The 14021-nt window shown below is 43.1% G+C and overlaps 1 protein-coding gene across 3 annotated transcripts in view; it reads right to left on the bottom strand.

Annotated features, from left to right (window-relative positions):
• Positions 1 to 14021, bottom strand: part of RANGAP1 (Ran GTPase activating protein 1) — a 22914-nt gene extending 8893 nt beyond the window's left edge. The window contains exons 1-9 of one of the 3 annotated variants that reach the window (XM_083400895.1): positions 13721 to 14021; positions 7179 to 7337; positions 6658 to 6785; positions 5228 to 5287; positions 4041 to 4220; positions 3125 to 3259; positions 1953 to 2111; positions 1663 to 1776; positions 908 to 1007 (exon numbers count right to left, since the gene is read on the bottom strand). In XM_083400895.1, coding sequence (XP_083257021.1) covers positions 908 to 1007; positions 1663 to 1776; positions 1953 to 2111; positions 3125 to 3259; positions 4041 to 4220; positions 5228 to 5287; positions 6658 to 6785; positions 7179 to 7290 — 988 coding nt within the window. In that variant the 5' untranslated portion in view covers positions 7291 to 7337; positions 13721 to 14021. Of the gene's footprint in view, positions 1 to 907; positions 1008 to 1662; positions 1777 to 1952; positions 2112 to 3124; positions 3260 to 4040; positions 4221 to 5227; positions 5288 to 6657; positions 6786 to 7178; positions 7338 to 7556; positions 7612 to 13364; positions 13658 to 13720 lie in introns of those variants that run through there. The other 2 variants (XM_083400896.1, XM_083400897.1) reach the window with 2 other exon arrangements.

The raw sequence follows: 14021 nt of genomic DNA, 5'->3' as shown, positions 1-14021 counted from the left end.
AAAAAGCAAGTACCGGTATATTGTACTTTGGTAGTGAAGTCTCTGACACAAAATGGCTAAATTGTAGGGGTGATATAGAATATTCATGAACGTTATATATATTAGGATTCTTGCTCCGTGTTTGCAGTCATGGGATTGTTGTCTATCACATGACAGTGTATGTTTTCATTCCACAGTGTGGGAAGTGACGGAGACAGGATGTTTTGTGTTACTGTGTTCCATGATGTGGGACTATTGTCCTTTGTTCTCTCTCTTTGCTGTCTGGTGAGAAAGAGGAAGGAGCTAAGTCAGAATGCTCCGAGTGTATTATATGTAAATAAAGTAGATTAGCCAAAATGCTGTGCTACTGAGTTCTGTTACGTAAACTGCTAACACTCTGCAGGATCCTAAAGCGTGCTAATGCCTTTTGGTATCAGTCGCTGTGATGTTCAGGCTGGAGAAAGCTTTTGAAGCTCCCGAATGACCGACCAGGAGGCAGAGAACATGCCAGTCAGGCATGTGACTCTGCCAGGGTCCTACAAGCGAGTAGGACGCTCCTAACAATATATGCTCAGAGAGCAATATGTCAGAATGTTTCCTATCCATCTTCTGGGAGAGAAAATCACTTTGGCTAGGACTAAGACCCTTCACAGGCTCTAGGAACTACAGTAGCATTGCACGGCCAAGTGATATGAGATTCAATTAGTTAGGGAAGCTAAAGGACAGGAATCCCAGAGACAGGATTGGAGAAACAAGTGTGTGGGATGTGCAATGGACCAAGAACCTATGGGAAGGTTGGGTTAAAGGTTGGGGAAGAGAGGGAACTGTGGCATACAATATTCACATGCCGACCTGAATGAACCAGGCAATTATCCAGCTACAGATTTCTAGTAAAACATTTTTGACACTGACATCATAAGCCTCATACCATTGAGATCCAGCTTCTGTAGCTCCGACTTGTCCTCAGTAGCCTCAGCAATAATTAGAGCAGCGTCTCGCTTGATTTCACAGAAAGACAAGTTGAGTTCCTAAACAGACAGAAGCTATGGTTTTAGAGGAATATTTTTTTAAAATAGACATATATTTTGCATGTTCAAGCCAGGTATGTCTACAATTCACATTACAAAGTACCAAATCAGGAATCCAAAAAAAGCTTCATTAAAAAGGTTGAGGTTGAGGTGATGAGGTTAGGGGAGAAATGACTGAATTATGAATAACCTTGTTTAAGAGATGGCAAATAGTGCTTGGTTTCCTTTTTAAGAATCACAGAAATAAATCCTAGATGAAGGTTTGTGTTGACTCTTTGTAGTTTTAGATTCAGTACAATACATCTAAGCCAAATTTCATATTAAATGGATGGAAAACACTTACATTTCTCTCAAACAGAATACATGTCATTCTTCACGCCAAGTGGCTTGTAATATATTCATGCTTAGTGGCTATGTTTTGACATCAATTCATAATGGTGCCTTTGGCTTTAAGATGGATCTCAGCCATAGGCACGAAAATGAGTAGTCATGTATTTTGTCAATCCCTATTTCAGGGTTTTTGAATTAAACGGTATGGGGAGATGGACCCCCCCCCCAAAAAAGTATTTCCTATTTGAAATCTCAATCACTCAGATTTCTCCCAAGCAGCTTAACAAAATACAGTATCCTGAAAGATTTAAGTTGTAGCCAATACCTTTAATTTATGGAGTCCTTCATTAACAGCTTCAGCAATGGCAACAGCACCCTTGGAACGTACTAGGCAGTCACCAAAGTTGATCACTTCCACTTGTCTGAGTTTCTTGAGGGTCTGAATGGAATACAGAACATTATTCCACTCACTATTCTATTTGACCATGCAAGACCACACAAGACCAACTTAATCCTAAGGAAAGTGTCCGCCCCCCCCCCCCACTTTCTCGGGATTTCCTGGCCCAAGTCACTGTTAGAATCAAGAGGAATTAATTTTAAGTGAAAGGAGCTCACCTCTGCCATAGCCACAGCTCCCTTCTCTGTAAAAGTGTTATCGTTCAGGTTGATCACCCTCAGCAAGGGATTGACAGCAAAAGCCTCAGCTAAGGCTGTAATTCCTGGATGGTTGATTCCATTTTGTGGCATGTGAACTTCTTCCAGAGTCCCAATAGCCTGAAGGGGCAAAAACAGAATGGAAAGCAAATAAAGTTCATGTCATAGGTGATAATTCTAGGAGAGTGGTGTTCTCAGATCCTTTTCTCTCCATCTTCCACAATTGTTTTGGGGTATTCTGTCTGAACCCTTTGTATACTATTTAGCAATCAAAAGTGATTGGCTAATTTGAATAACGAAAAGCCTAAGCGCATTCCTGATTCCAGAATGTTGAGACCCAGAACAACTTTCCTTTCTTGTCCCATTGCTTACTCATCCTGCTTGATTTAAAATATTAGTTTTTGTCTCTCTTTCTAATTTAGTTCAACACCTCCTCTTGCTCTTTCTCTTCAGCGTGAAATCATCTCTCTTTCCTCCACACTTCTTCTCCCAACCACTTTTACTCTGCAGGTGGCAAGTTTCTGGTGCTGGCATTAGTCCAACAAAAATTCTGCAGCACAGCCAGAATGCAGGGTGGGTGAGTAAGAAGAATTGAGGCCCACCTAAAAGTGGAATGCAGTCCACTAGTAGTCCCTGGCCCACCAACTGAGAAATACTGCAGGTGAGTTGCTGTTGCTTACCAGGAGGGAGGGCCAATGGAGCAGGGAGGTCAATGTGGTGCAAAAGCACCAGCAGGAACCCTAGATTGGCTCTGCCAGTGTGTTTGCTCCGCATCAACCTCCTTTCCAGTCTGCCCCTCCTGATAAGCAAGAGCACCCATTTCCTGGCAAGCTAGCACAGTGGTGCCACGCTACCTGGCAAGCCGCTTCTTGCGGCAGTATCAACAGAGGTGACTTAGGCTGCCTCAAATGGCCTTTTCTGATGCTGCAACGAACTTGATCACTACTAATACCATTCAATGTAGGAGATAGTAGCATTGTAGCAAAAGGAATTCATTTTTTTAAAGGGCACCACAGCACACTTTGGAGGAAGAATATGCATGTTCATTAACACCAATGGCTAAGAGCATCCCTTCCCATGCAACAAATGTCAGGGCAAACTTCCTGTCTCAAAGTCCTGCTTTTTGTACTTACACTGAATGCCTCAGCAAGAGCAGTTGCACCATCATTTTCCAGGCGGTTCCTGCCAGCCACAAATACTTTCAGAGCCAAAGGCTTGCCTTGAACACTTGATTTCCTGTGACACTCTTTCAAAGCTGCAGCCAAGATCTAAAATAATAATAATACCAGACTGTTTATGCTACTATAATGTCATTTTGGCCTGAGGGATTCCACTCCTATAAGGCACACATTTAAGCTACCACTTCCTATACATACATGCATACATACATACATAATGCGGGCACTCTGCAGGAAATATTACACACCACTGAAGGCTATTCCCAGCAATAATATCATGAGGGGAATGTAGGTTAGTAAGATGACTCTGTTGTGTGTCCTCAACTCAGATTTCCATGTGTGTGAGATAAGGACACAGGTCCCCAAATTAGGGTCTTGGCTCTCCCATCCCTCTCAAAAAAAAACCCAAAACCCTTCTATGGCAGGCAGAGGAACGCTTTAGATATTTTAAAAAATATCCGTCAAACATTAGACTTTTTTTTACTAGAAAAAGAGAAGCCTGCTCACCCTGTTCAGCTTGTAGAGATTTTAATGCAGACAACAATCTGAAGCAATAAAAAACTTGTTGGCAAACAGAAGCCCTTCTGGAACTGGTTCTACTCAAGAGCTCTAAATCAAAGTTTCTGAATAGTCAACACTTGTCAGAAATAGGGTTTGACGACAGTGTCAATCAACTGACAGGAAGTGACTTCACACAACCCCATTGGGATCTTCCCTTTGCAGTACCACTTGCATTCAAGTTCCACGTGAAGGGGGAAATGTGACATCATGGTGACATCACATGATGGATAGGCAGGAAGACCCAGTAGTGGGGGTTTCAGGTTTCACCCTGCTGTGAAGATTGGATTCCCTACCCAGGAAATGCCCTTACCTTGCCACCACCAATGCCCATGCCACAATTGTTTAGTTTGAGCTCCTGCAGGGTGAAACAGGCAGGGCTTTTCAGAAGTGCCTCAAACCCACGCACTCCATCTGGTCCAAAGGCATTGTCACTCAGATCCAGCTCTGTAAGCTGGCAGCCAGCAGAAACAATGGCCTCTCCAAGTGCGATCTGAAAGATGAACAAAAGGTAAATTTGACACAATGCCCCCGTCTACTACAGAGGACAGAGATCTGCCCTGCAGCCATTTCTTGCCGTCTCTTTTCACCCATCACCAGCTAGCAGCCTTGAGAGGCTCCTTCTCGTTCATAAAATGGAGAAGTTGCAGGTAGGCAGACAGCTGTCCTATGTGCCATGCCTGTGCCAAGGAGGGGCAACACAAGCAGCTGGGATGAGCAAGTCACACCCATCTACCTGGATGCTGTGTTTCTGTTTCCTCCTGGCCTTTTCTCCAGCAACAGATATGTTGTGACACCGAGCAAAGAGGACAGAGGAAACAGTCACTGATGACACTCTGTCCTCCTTATAATGCCCTAATGTTTTATTAAACTGTTACCATTATAATACAGATTCCATCATTGCTCAATTTCTGCCCAACAGAGATCTCCCTTGGCAATTAATCTACAACTCATTTCAAAGCTTAAAATTACAACTCTTCTTAACCTTCCTTTTGGTCATTCATTAATCACATCCCTGTCTCTATCTGAAGCAGGGGTGGGGAACCTAAGACCCTCGAAATTCTCCTCAGGCCACACTCCTGACTGGCTCTGCTTTGCAGCCCAAGTGGTTTTGCCTGGAATGAGTGTGTCCTTGAACTCTGACAGGGCCTCTTGGTTGCATGGATAGAGGATAGCAAGGTGTGCATGACTGTGTGCAGAAACTAGCCTACTGTACAAAGGTAATTTCTAACTTTAATGCCCCACCCACTTTTGCCTCTGCCTCTACCTACCACTGGCAGGTGGCCCTCGGAAAGTTACCCAGAAAGGGTAATAAAGCTTGGGCTGAAAAAGCTTCCCCACCTTTGCCATAAAGTCCCTGTAACAGAAACAGTATATTGCTCCCACTGTTGATCATCAAGCTCAGAAAGCCATTCCTACACTTTAGCCTCAGAAAAATATCATGATAAGAAATCATGAAAATGGCACTTGGTAATATTAGCGACCTAGTCGTACACTTACCAGAGCAGGGGGAATTTCAGATCGTAGTCTCCCGGTGAACATATCACTCCAATGGCATCTCTAAAATAAGACATATATATATATCATATACATGCTTAAAAATAAAAGTACATTGTAATCTACCATTAGCCAAAGTATTTGTACTCACTTACTTGGTGTGCATAATGGAGAGATACACAGGCTTTATATCAAATGTTTTGATCAAGAGTAGTTTTTTATAATAACAGGTTTTTGACAGCACATAGCAATAATACATACAGATTAGAAATTTGGTAAACTAATCCTTATTGTTGGTTTTAATTACCGTATTTTTCGCTCTATAAGACACACCAGATCATAAGACACACCTAGTTTTTGGAGGAGGAAAACAAGAAAAAAAATATTCTAAATCTCAGAAGCCAGAACAGCAAGAGGGATCACTGCGCAGTGAAAGCAGCAATCCCTCTTGCTGTTCTGGCTTCTGGGATAGCTGCACAGCCTGCATTCGCTCCATAAGACGCACACACATTTCTCCTTACTTTTTAGGAAGGAAAAAGTGAGTCTTATAGAGCAAAAAATACGGTATTCATTAAATGTTTAAAACATTTGTCTTCAACTGTTTTTTTTACTGGTAATTTCATTGCTTTATTCTTCTGGGAAACTGCTTTGAGGGTTGTTGTTGCATGCAATCAAGTGGTATATAAATTTTGTGAAATAAATAAAATCACCATGCTCCAAAGGAGGCATGCAGAGTGGCAATTTGCTAAAATATCCAGTATAATCTTGCACACCAATTTAAAATCTTACCACATACACACACAAGCTTAGTAACTACAGCCGAAGCACTGCTACTTCAGAGTTCACAAGGAAGGCAAGAAGCAATGTTTTTTTTAAAAAAAATAGGGCCTATCTATGCAATCACCACCCCACCCAAAAAATAGTCAGACGGTTGTTTTGTAGTCAGAGGGTTGAGGGCAGGAGAGAGAATGGCTGAAGAATTCATAACTGCTACTGTAAGACCTAGCATATTTCATTTTGTTCTCTGCAAAAATGGTAAACTTTGCTTGAACAATGGTTTCAACCAGTATTTGCTCCGCCAATTCAAACTTTTCCTTAAATCAAGAGCGGGGAGCCTGTGTCCCTCCAAATCATGGCAGAATACAGCTCCCAGCATCCCTGAGTGCTGACCAGGCTAGCTGGGGATGATAGGAGTTGGGAGTCCAACATCTGGAGACCCACAGGTTCACTTACCAACAGAGTCAATCACAGGAAGCACAGTGGTGAATGCCACTTATAATTCTAAATTGCTAAGACAGTTTTGATTTTTTTCCTTATGTTTGTGAATGTCACAGATCTCCCTGGGCCTGTTTTATCTGCTAGTCAAGCAGACAATGAATTCACGTTGCAAGATAATGGGTTTTCCACTGTCCATCATCCACTGAAATGCTCACCTTGAGCTGAGATTTCTTCTCCAGAGCCTTGGCAATGACCTTTGCTGCCTCCACCCCCACAGTGTTGCCTTCGAGGCGTAGTGCTTCCAGGCCATCGAACTCCTCAATCTCTTTAATCACCTCTTCGGCTGCACAGAATAAGCAGAATATTACTTGTTCCCAAAACTGAGATCTAACAGTGCTAACAGTACCAGTTGTGCATTTTTATTTTTTTTAAAAAATACTCTGGAGAAAGGGGTGTGTGTACAGCCTAGGTATGTACTAAGGGCGGTTGGAGAATCTCTCCTGAAATCATTCTCCTTGTTTGGGTCTCTAGAGGAACCACCAGAAAGAATTTGCCTGTGAAGCACAGATACACATTCATCCTGCAATTCAGAATCCAAAATCAGGGAAGGATTGGGTTTCCTGCAAATCTGCCATTTTAGAAAGATTAAAGGGAGGGGGGACATATATTTGATCAGGCCAGACTTTTCCAGGATCTAATGCTGGGAAAACATTCAAAGCAGTGCTATTCCTCTTACCATCTTCTGCGGTATTGAGTTTCAGACTCTTGCCTTTGAAGCTCAGCTGCCCTCCGCCCACCTGAGTTTTAGCTAAGGACTCTGCCAGCTTAGAAATGTCTTCTGATGCCATTTTTTTGGATTGTGTCAACCTTTACTGATTACCAGTTGGGAAGGGTGCTGAAAAAGAGGAGAGAAAGCATATACCATCAATGGGGTAAAAGCATGCTGTTCAATTATATGAAGAATTTTTTGTTTGATAGATAACTGCTTTCAAGGCTTAACCCCTTAAGTGCTCATGGAGAAAATGAAACAGTCAAGGGAGGGGAGCAAAGGGTTAAACCATCACACAACCTCCTGCAAAACAACTATTTCAGTAGACTAATAATCTTTGCCTACCTTATATTATATGCCACGAGAAAAGAGGTCAGAACAGGCTAACACTGGGGTGAAAACTGCCTGCGAGGATAGCAAACAGGCCCTGTCACATGCAGGCGAAAATAAAAGAACAATAATTTACCCAAGTCACCACATGCCAGTTCTAAGAGCTGCGGATTAGGAAACAGCTATTGAAAAGAGGCTACAAAGCATAGTTTGCTAGTGTGTACCGCCATGCTTCTGCTAAGTTCCACATAAATAATGCAGTTTGGTTTAATATTCGGCATCAGCACATTTCAGGAAAGGATTATTTGCATGAGGCTGATGATAAACTGGGGCAAGCATGTCAAACTCAAATTAGTAGAAGGGCAATATTCATCACCTAGCAGAACCCAAATAGCTATATCCATAATTTTAAAAAGTCAGCTGCACACTCATTCACAAAATGTTGATTTTCTGAAGTCCTGTTCCTGATTTCTGCGCACCTAGCAAAGCCTGAGCGAGGAAAAGCTCCAATGGGGAAGTTGGGGAAAAGACAAGTTTGAAATATAGGCAATCAGATTCCTCATTATAACACCTGCCTACGCTTTCTCTCATTAGCAGTATCTGGAGGAGGAAGGAAGCATTTCTCTGACCACGTACTCTGGCTGGGTTCAATCCTAGCCACTAAACAAGGAACTCTGATACGGCCCAAATGTTACATACACAGCTTGACTATTCAACACTATGGATTTTAATGGAAATGAAAAGGAGCCAAAGCTAGATGACACAGATTAGCAGCCATTCCCAAGTTTGTTTCTCCCTACTTAAGGGCACTGGTTTCCTATCATCATTATTTGCCACATTTTTGCACTAAGGTGTCTCAAAGTGACTTACAACAATAAAAACAGTGTCTATGTAGAATGTGGCATGGGCAACGAAGGCTATATTGGAGACACACATCTCATACTTCAGGACCATCAATGGTAAACACAGTTTACTGTAAGATACAAGCCCCTGCAAGTCAGCAAGAACCACGGAAGCTGGGCTCCCAGAATCAACATCCAACTGACACCATGTTACAATGTGTGCTACCTGGACTTTCATGTGGACCACCAGCATTCATGTATGTTCATATACACACTGCTGAGAGGTTTAGGATCTTTTGCTGGAGTTACGAGGTGCGCTTGTCATGGATGTGTGTTAACCCTTAGTCTTATGCCTACAAGAAGCTCTTACACAAAGAAATAAAGAAACTTGGTTTATTATATAATGCAGGGGTGACAAACTATATAAAAATGCTGCTTTAGACGGCAAAGTTACAGTCTAAGCAGGTAGCAAATGACAATATGTATACACTTCGATGAAAGAGTAAGATTCCCCAACTATTCTAAAGGCCCACAGGAGCATGGGCATGACAATTTTGCTATAAACCCACACTAGAAGGAGGGGAGAGAGAGGAAAGTATACATGCCCTTAAAGTGAAGCAGACGTGTGCAAAGTCCTAGGGATCGCTGGGTTAAGTGCTGTCCTGTTGGAGCTGTGAGAGCTAACTAACCTTTGCATCTAATGGTTTTTTAATACCCTTTTTGCCAAGGCATGCCAGTGGAGAAGGGAGGGGGTGGTGAAATGAGTGGTTTCTATAATTTCCATAGTTACCGTATTTTTCGCTCTATAAGACGCACCAGACCACAAGACGCACCTAGTTTTTGGAGGACGAAAACAAGGAAAAAAATATTCTGAATCTCAGAAGCCAGAACAGCAAGAGGGATCGCTGCTCAGCGAAAGCAGCGATCCCTCTTGCTGTTCTGGCTTCTGGGATAGCTGCGCAGCCTGCATTTGCTCCATAAGACGCACACAGATTTCCCCTTACTTTTTAGGAGGGAAAAAGTGAGTCCTATAGAGCAAAAAATACGGTACTTCTGGAATTTCCTACCTAGTTCTCATCTTTGGTCATCCTGTTCCTGTCTGTTTAACAAAAAGGTGAAAGATTTGTGACAGTGAGCAATTACCTGAACCTTTACATCACCTTATCATTGTGTAGATGGATCTCACTGAGGAGCTGAGTATCCTGTACCTGACAGCTAAATTTGCCTGGGTTAATCCTTAAAATCAGATGTGTGTGTGTGTATTCAGGATATTCCTGATTTCAGGGTGCTGGAGTAAGGCTTGTGTCAGGTTACCATGGAGTTCATCATGGAGGGTCTCATTTCAATCTTATACTTAGTCCATAATCTACAGAGATAAACTATATCATAAACTCAGATTCACACACACTTCCTTCAAGTACTGTGAAACTCCCAATTACTTAATAAAATCACTTGTTGCTATGTTTCCTGGAAATTTGACCATGTTGGGTAATTTTAAAAGTCCACTTTATCATGTAGCAGGGAAGGAAGCTACCCTAAAATAATTTATTTTATATTAATTTCTAAGCACAGATGTAGAAATTGGCACCAAAGATGACATGGTCTGCAACAGTTAGAATTGTGCGAGCCACAAAACCAGGAAATGTGGAATGTGTGGTTTAGCGGTCCAAAGTAAGCAAAGCAAACCTATTACTTTTCTATATTAATATCACTTTTTTAGATAGGAAGGAATAGCCACTTGCTCCTGATCTCAACACCAAAACTCATGTCCACAGCACTGCATCTGTTTGCCACCTTCTAAAATGAAGATTACCTTCATGCTATTTTTAAACAAGAGGTGTCACATTTATCTACAGGCCTAATTATATCTCTTGGAATTAATATTTTGTTAACTACCTCTCCCCCCCCCCCATTTCAATCCAAATTCTTATTTAAAATTTTGCTTGAGCATGATATTTCAATTTTAAATTGAGTCAGTATGCCACATAACACACTGAATGCCAATTGTTAAAAGACTGATCCGGCACACAAATCTTCCTGTATACTTAAATAATATACTAAGCATCTGTCATAATCAACATTGATTCCTAGGGAAGTTTCTCCATCTCCTTGATCATTTTGGTTGCCCTTTTCTGACCCTTTTCCAAATCTACAATATCCTTTTTGAAGTGAGACAACCAGAACTGTATACAGTATTCCAAATATGGTTACACCATAGGTTTGTATAATGGCGTTATGATATTGGCAGTTTTATTTTAATTCCCTTCCTAATTTTTCCCAACATTGAAATCACCTTTTTCATAGCCACTGCACACTGGGTTGACATTTTCATTGAGCTATCTACCGGTACTTTCACCCCAGGGCCTTTTTCTTGGTCCCTCAAGAGTTCCACAAGGCTTCATCTTATGATCCATGCTATTCAACTCTGACATAAACCTGTGGGAGAGAAGCTCTAGAGATCTGGAGTGTGGTGTTAGCACAACCACTTTGAGGTGGGCTTTTATATTTTCACAATCAAGTGGTGTATAAATTTTATGAAATAAATAAAAATAAACAAACCAATAAGCATGGTAAGGACACCCAATTTTCTCTTTCCCATTTGATTCTAGAGAGGTTGCGGAAGATCTTGAATCACTGCTTGAATTTAAGGAGCGACCGGATGTGGGCTAATAAATTCAGATTCAATTCAGATAAGACAGATGTGCTGCTGATCAGGAGACCCAATCCAGGGTTAGGTGTAAAGTCTGTTCTGGACAAGATTCAACTCTTCATAAAGGAGTAGGTTCACAATTTGGGAGCTCTTCTGGATCCAACTTTGCTCTTGGAGATCCATTTAGTAGCAGTGGACAGGACTGCTTTGTGCTGCTTCAGCTTGATGCACTAGCTGTACTCTTACCAGGAGAAAACAGCTCTCCTCACTGTCATGCCTTTTTCACATCTAGGCAAAGTTAACATACGGCACTTTATGTCAACCGTCTCTGAAAACTGTTTGAAAACTTCAACTGGTACAAAACGCTGCAGCTAGAGTTTTGGCCAGGGCCTATCTTCCACCTTGAAAAGGATATTGTAGGACTGGAAAATATTCTGTAATGGGCAACCAAATGGTCAATGGACTGCAGTAACTCCTCTCTGAGGAAAGAGGCTCTTTAGGCTCTTTAGTTTAGGAGGAGGAAAAGCTGAAAGGGGACATGATGGTATAGATCTGGGGGGGGGGGGTTCCTGTCTAAACCCTAGGAATGAATAAATTGAATGAATTGAGGAAACTCCTGGGCCGGCTTATGCAAACCAGCCTGGCCAAGCTAGGGCAATTGGCAGGAGAACTCCTCCTCCCAGGTGTGAACAGAGACAGGGGTCTGATTTGAAGGGTTGTCAAGCTGATGGGGTGTGCTTCTGAGCAGAGGTTTCTGGGAGGAATGAGGAGGAAGAGCGGGGGAGAGATCCATCTTGGCCAGGGAGAGAGGAAAGGTTGCCTACAATGCCGTTGGCCATGCTGTAAGACAGGCATCCCCAAACTCGTCCCTCCAGCTGTTTTGGGACTACAACTCCCATCATCCCTAGCTAACAGGACCAGTGGTCAGGGATGATGGGAATTGTAGTCCCAAAACAGCTGGCAGGACGAGTTTGGGGATGCCTGCTGTAAGCTCTGGACTCCCACCATGCAGTCCGAAGGTGCAAATAAACCATATTTTTTTTAAAGCCCAACAGTCTCTGCCGTGTCTTCTATTCTCCAAAGGGACAAAGACCCTGTGTGTGTCCCTGTGACCCCATGGGCTCTTGCCACCACTTGGCAGTGAGAGAGGCAGGCACTGGACTTTTGTAACAATATACCGGTATAAAATTACGCATAGCATGGATTTATTTAGTGGATGGAGTCTGTCGTCCTTTTCTTTAGAACCTAGGATCATCCAAAGAAGCTGAATGATGCGAAATTCAGGACAGGCCAAAGGAAGTACTTCTTCAAATCATAGCTAAACTATGGATTCACTATGTAGTGACTGATGCCAGTTTGTTTGACTTTGAAAGGTATTACATAAATACATTGAAGATAAGGTTATCAGTGGCTACTTGTCACAATAGCAATATTCTATCTCCAGTACTGAAGAAAGTATGCTTGTGAATATGCTAGGGAAAAGGAATGGCAGTGTGTTGTTGTGCTTATTTCCTACCTATGGGCTTCTCATCACGGGTTTCCAGTTCAGTTCTGCACTATTTGAGACCATGATATTTAAAAAGATCACTCCCTCCCCCATCCACTTGGCTTCACATTTCACCACTATCAAAAGTGTAGTTGGGGTGGGGAGAAAGTTAGCTTTTTGGCAATGTCTCCATGACTATCAAGCTTTCTAACTCATTTTTTTCTTGTCATACTTTAACTTGATTTCCCCGTTAATGATACTGTATTGCTAGTTCTCTGTTCAGACTGTTGTAGAAGACAAGACATTTTTTAAAAAAACAATACATAAAATGTATTTAATTTTCCATTCCTGTTTTGACTACTCCTGTAGTGACTATCAGTGCTGCTAAAGGCACATTATTATAATCTCTTCAGTTCCAAAACGCTTCAATATTATTATTAACTAGCGGTTTGTTACACAGGTCAAGAGACTGTCAACTTGTTTCCATTAGAATAATCACTTCCCAAACAAAGGTCCTATTTAAAACCTTTTGTTTTTCTGCCTTTATCACCCTATTCCTGAAGCAAAAGGAAAATGCGTGAAGCTGACGTATTTCCTCATGTTGCAAGCTCTTTCAGTCATCGAGCATCGCTCAGCCAATCTAGACACACCGCTCGCCTTCATTGACTCAGTTCCGTCTGCTTCCTCGCTATTCTACGTAAGCAGCCTCCCATGCAGATGCTCACTTTAAAAAAGTAAGTGTAACTGAGAGAAGGTGAGCAAAGAGGTGACTCGAGTCCTTCGCTCCGCAATGCACGGGCTTCGCACAAACGCAGCAGCACAACAAAATTACACAACAGGCTCACCCGAGCGGGCCCTAAAACTGCCAACGAGGGCGTGACGTCATACAGGGAAGGGACCGAGAGTTTTGGGCTGGTAAAAAAAGCACTCCTAGTGGGGAGGTTTGGATCCACGTCCCCGCCGGGCGAACCGAGCACGGTGTATGTCCTGTGGGAAGATACGGACACGTGTATCTTGAGGGACAACGCGCAAGTGCCTCCTTCTTTCCCACCACGCGCCGCGCCTGGCATGGCCGGGGCGGAAAGCGGGGAGGCGGCGCTAACAAACCCACCCGGCGCCCTCTCACCGGCGAGCCTGCCTAATAAACCCAGCCCGCCAACTCCCGCCCCTCCTCGCGCGAGACCACCCGGCGGCCGCTTACCTGCGAAGGCGCCGGGTTCCAGCCTGTCACGTTGCAGACGCTACCGCAGCCCCAAGCCTACGAAGACGATGGCGTTATGGGAGGCGGAGGATTTGAAAGCCGGCAGTTTTGTTTCCTACGCTGTGATTCGCTCTTCGCCTTCCCGGTCTTCCGCGCCTGCGCAGGAAGGGGCTTTCACGGCCTGCCTCCCTCCTCCTCCTCCCCTTTGCCCCCTCCTTCCTCCTAAAGGCGCCCAGGCAATTGTTAGTGCGAGAGCCGAAACGGAGGGGAGAGGTCACAATTTCGCGTCGCACGACGCGAC

The sequence above is a fragment of the Podarcis tiliguerta genome, assembly GCF_965153285.1.
Source record: "Podarcis tiliguerta genome assembly, chromosome: 10".
In the NCBI taxonomy this organism is placed as follows: domain Eukaryota; kingdom Metazoa; phylum Chordata; class Lepidosauria; order Squamata; family Lacertidae; genus Podarcis; species Podarcis tiliguerta.
The sequence above is the reverse complement of the archived record's forward strand: the minus strand, read 5'-3'. Positions and strand labels throughout refer to the sequence as shown.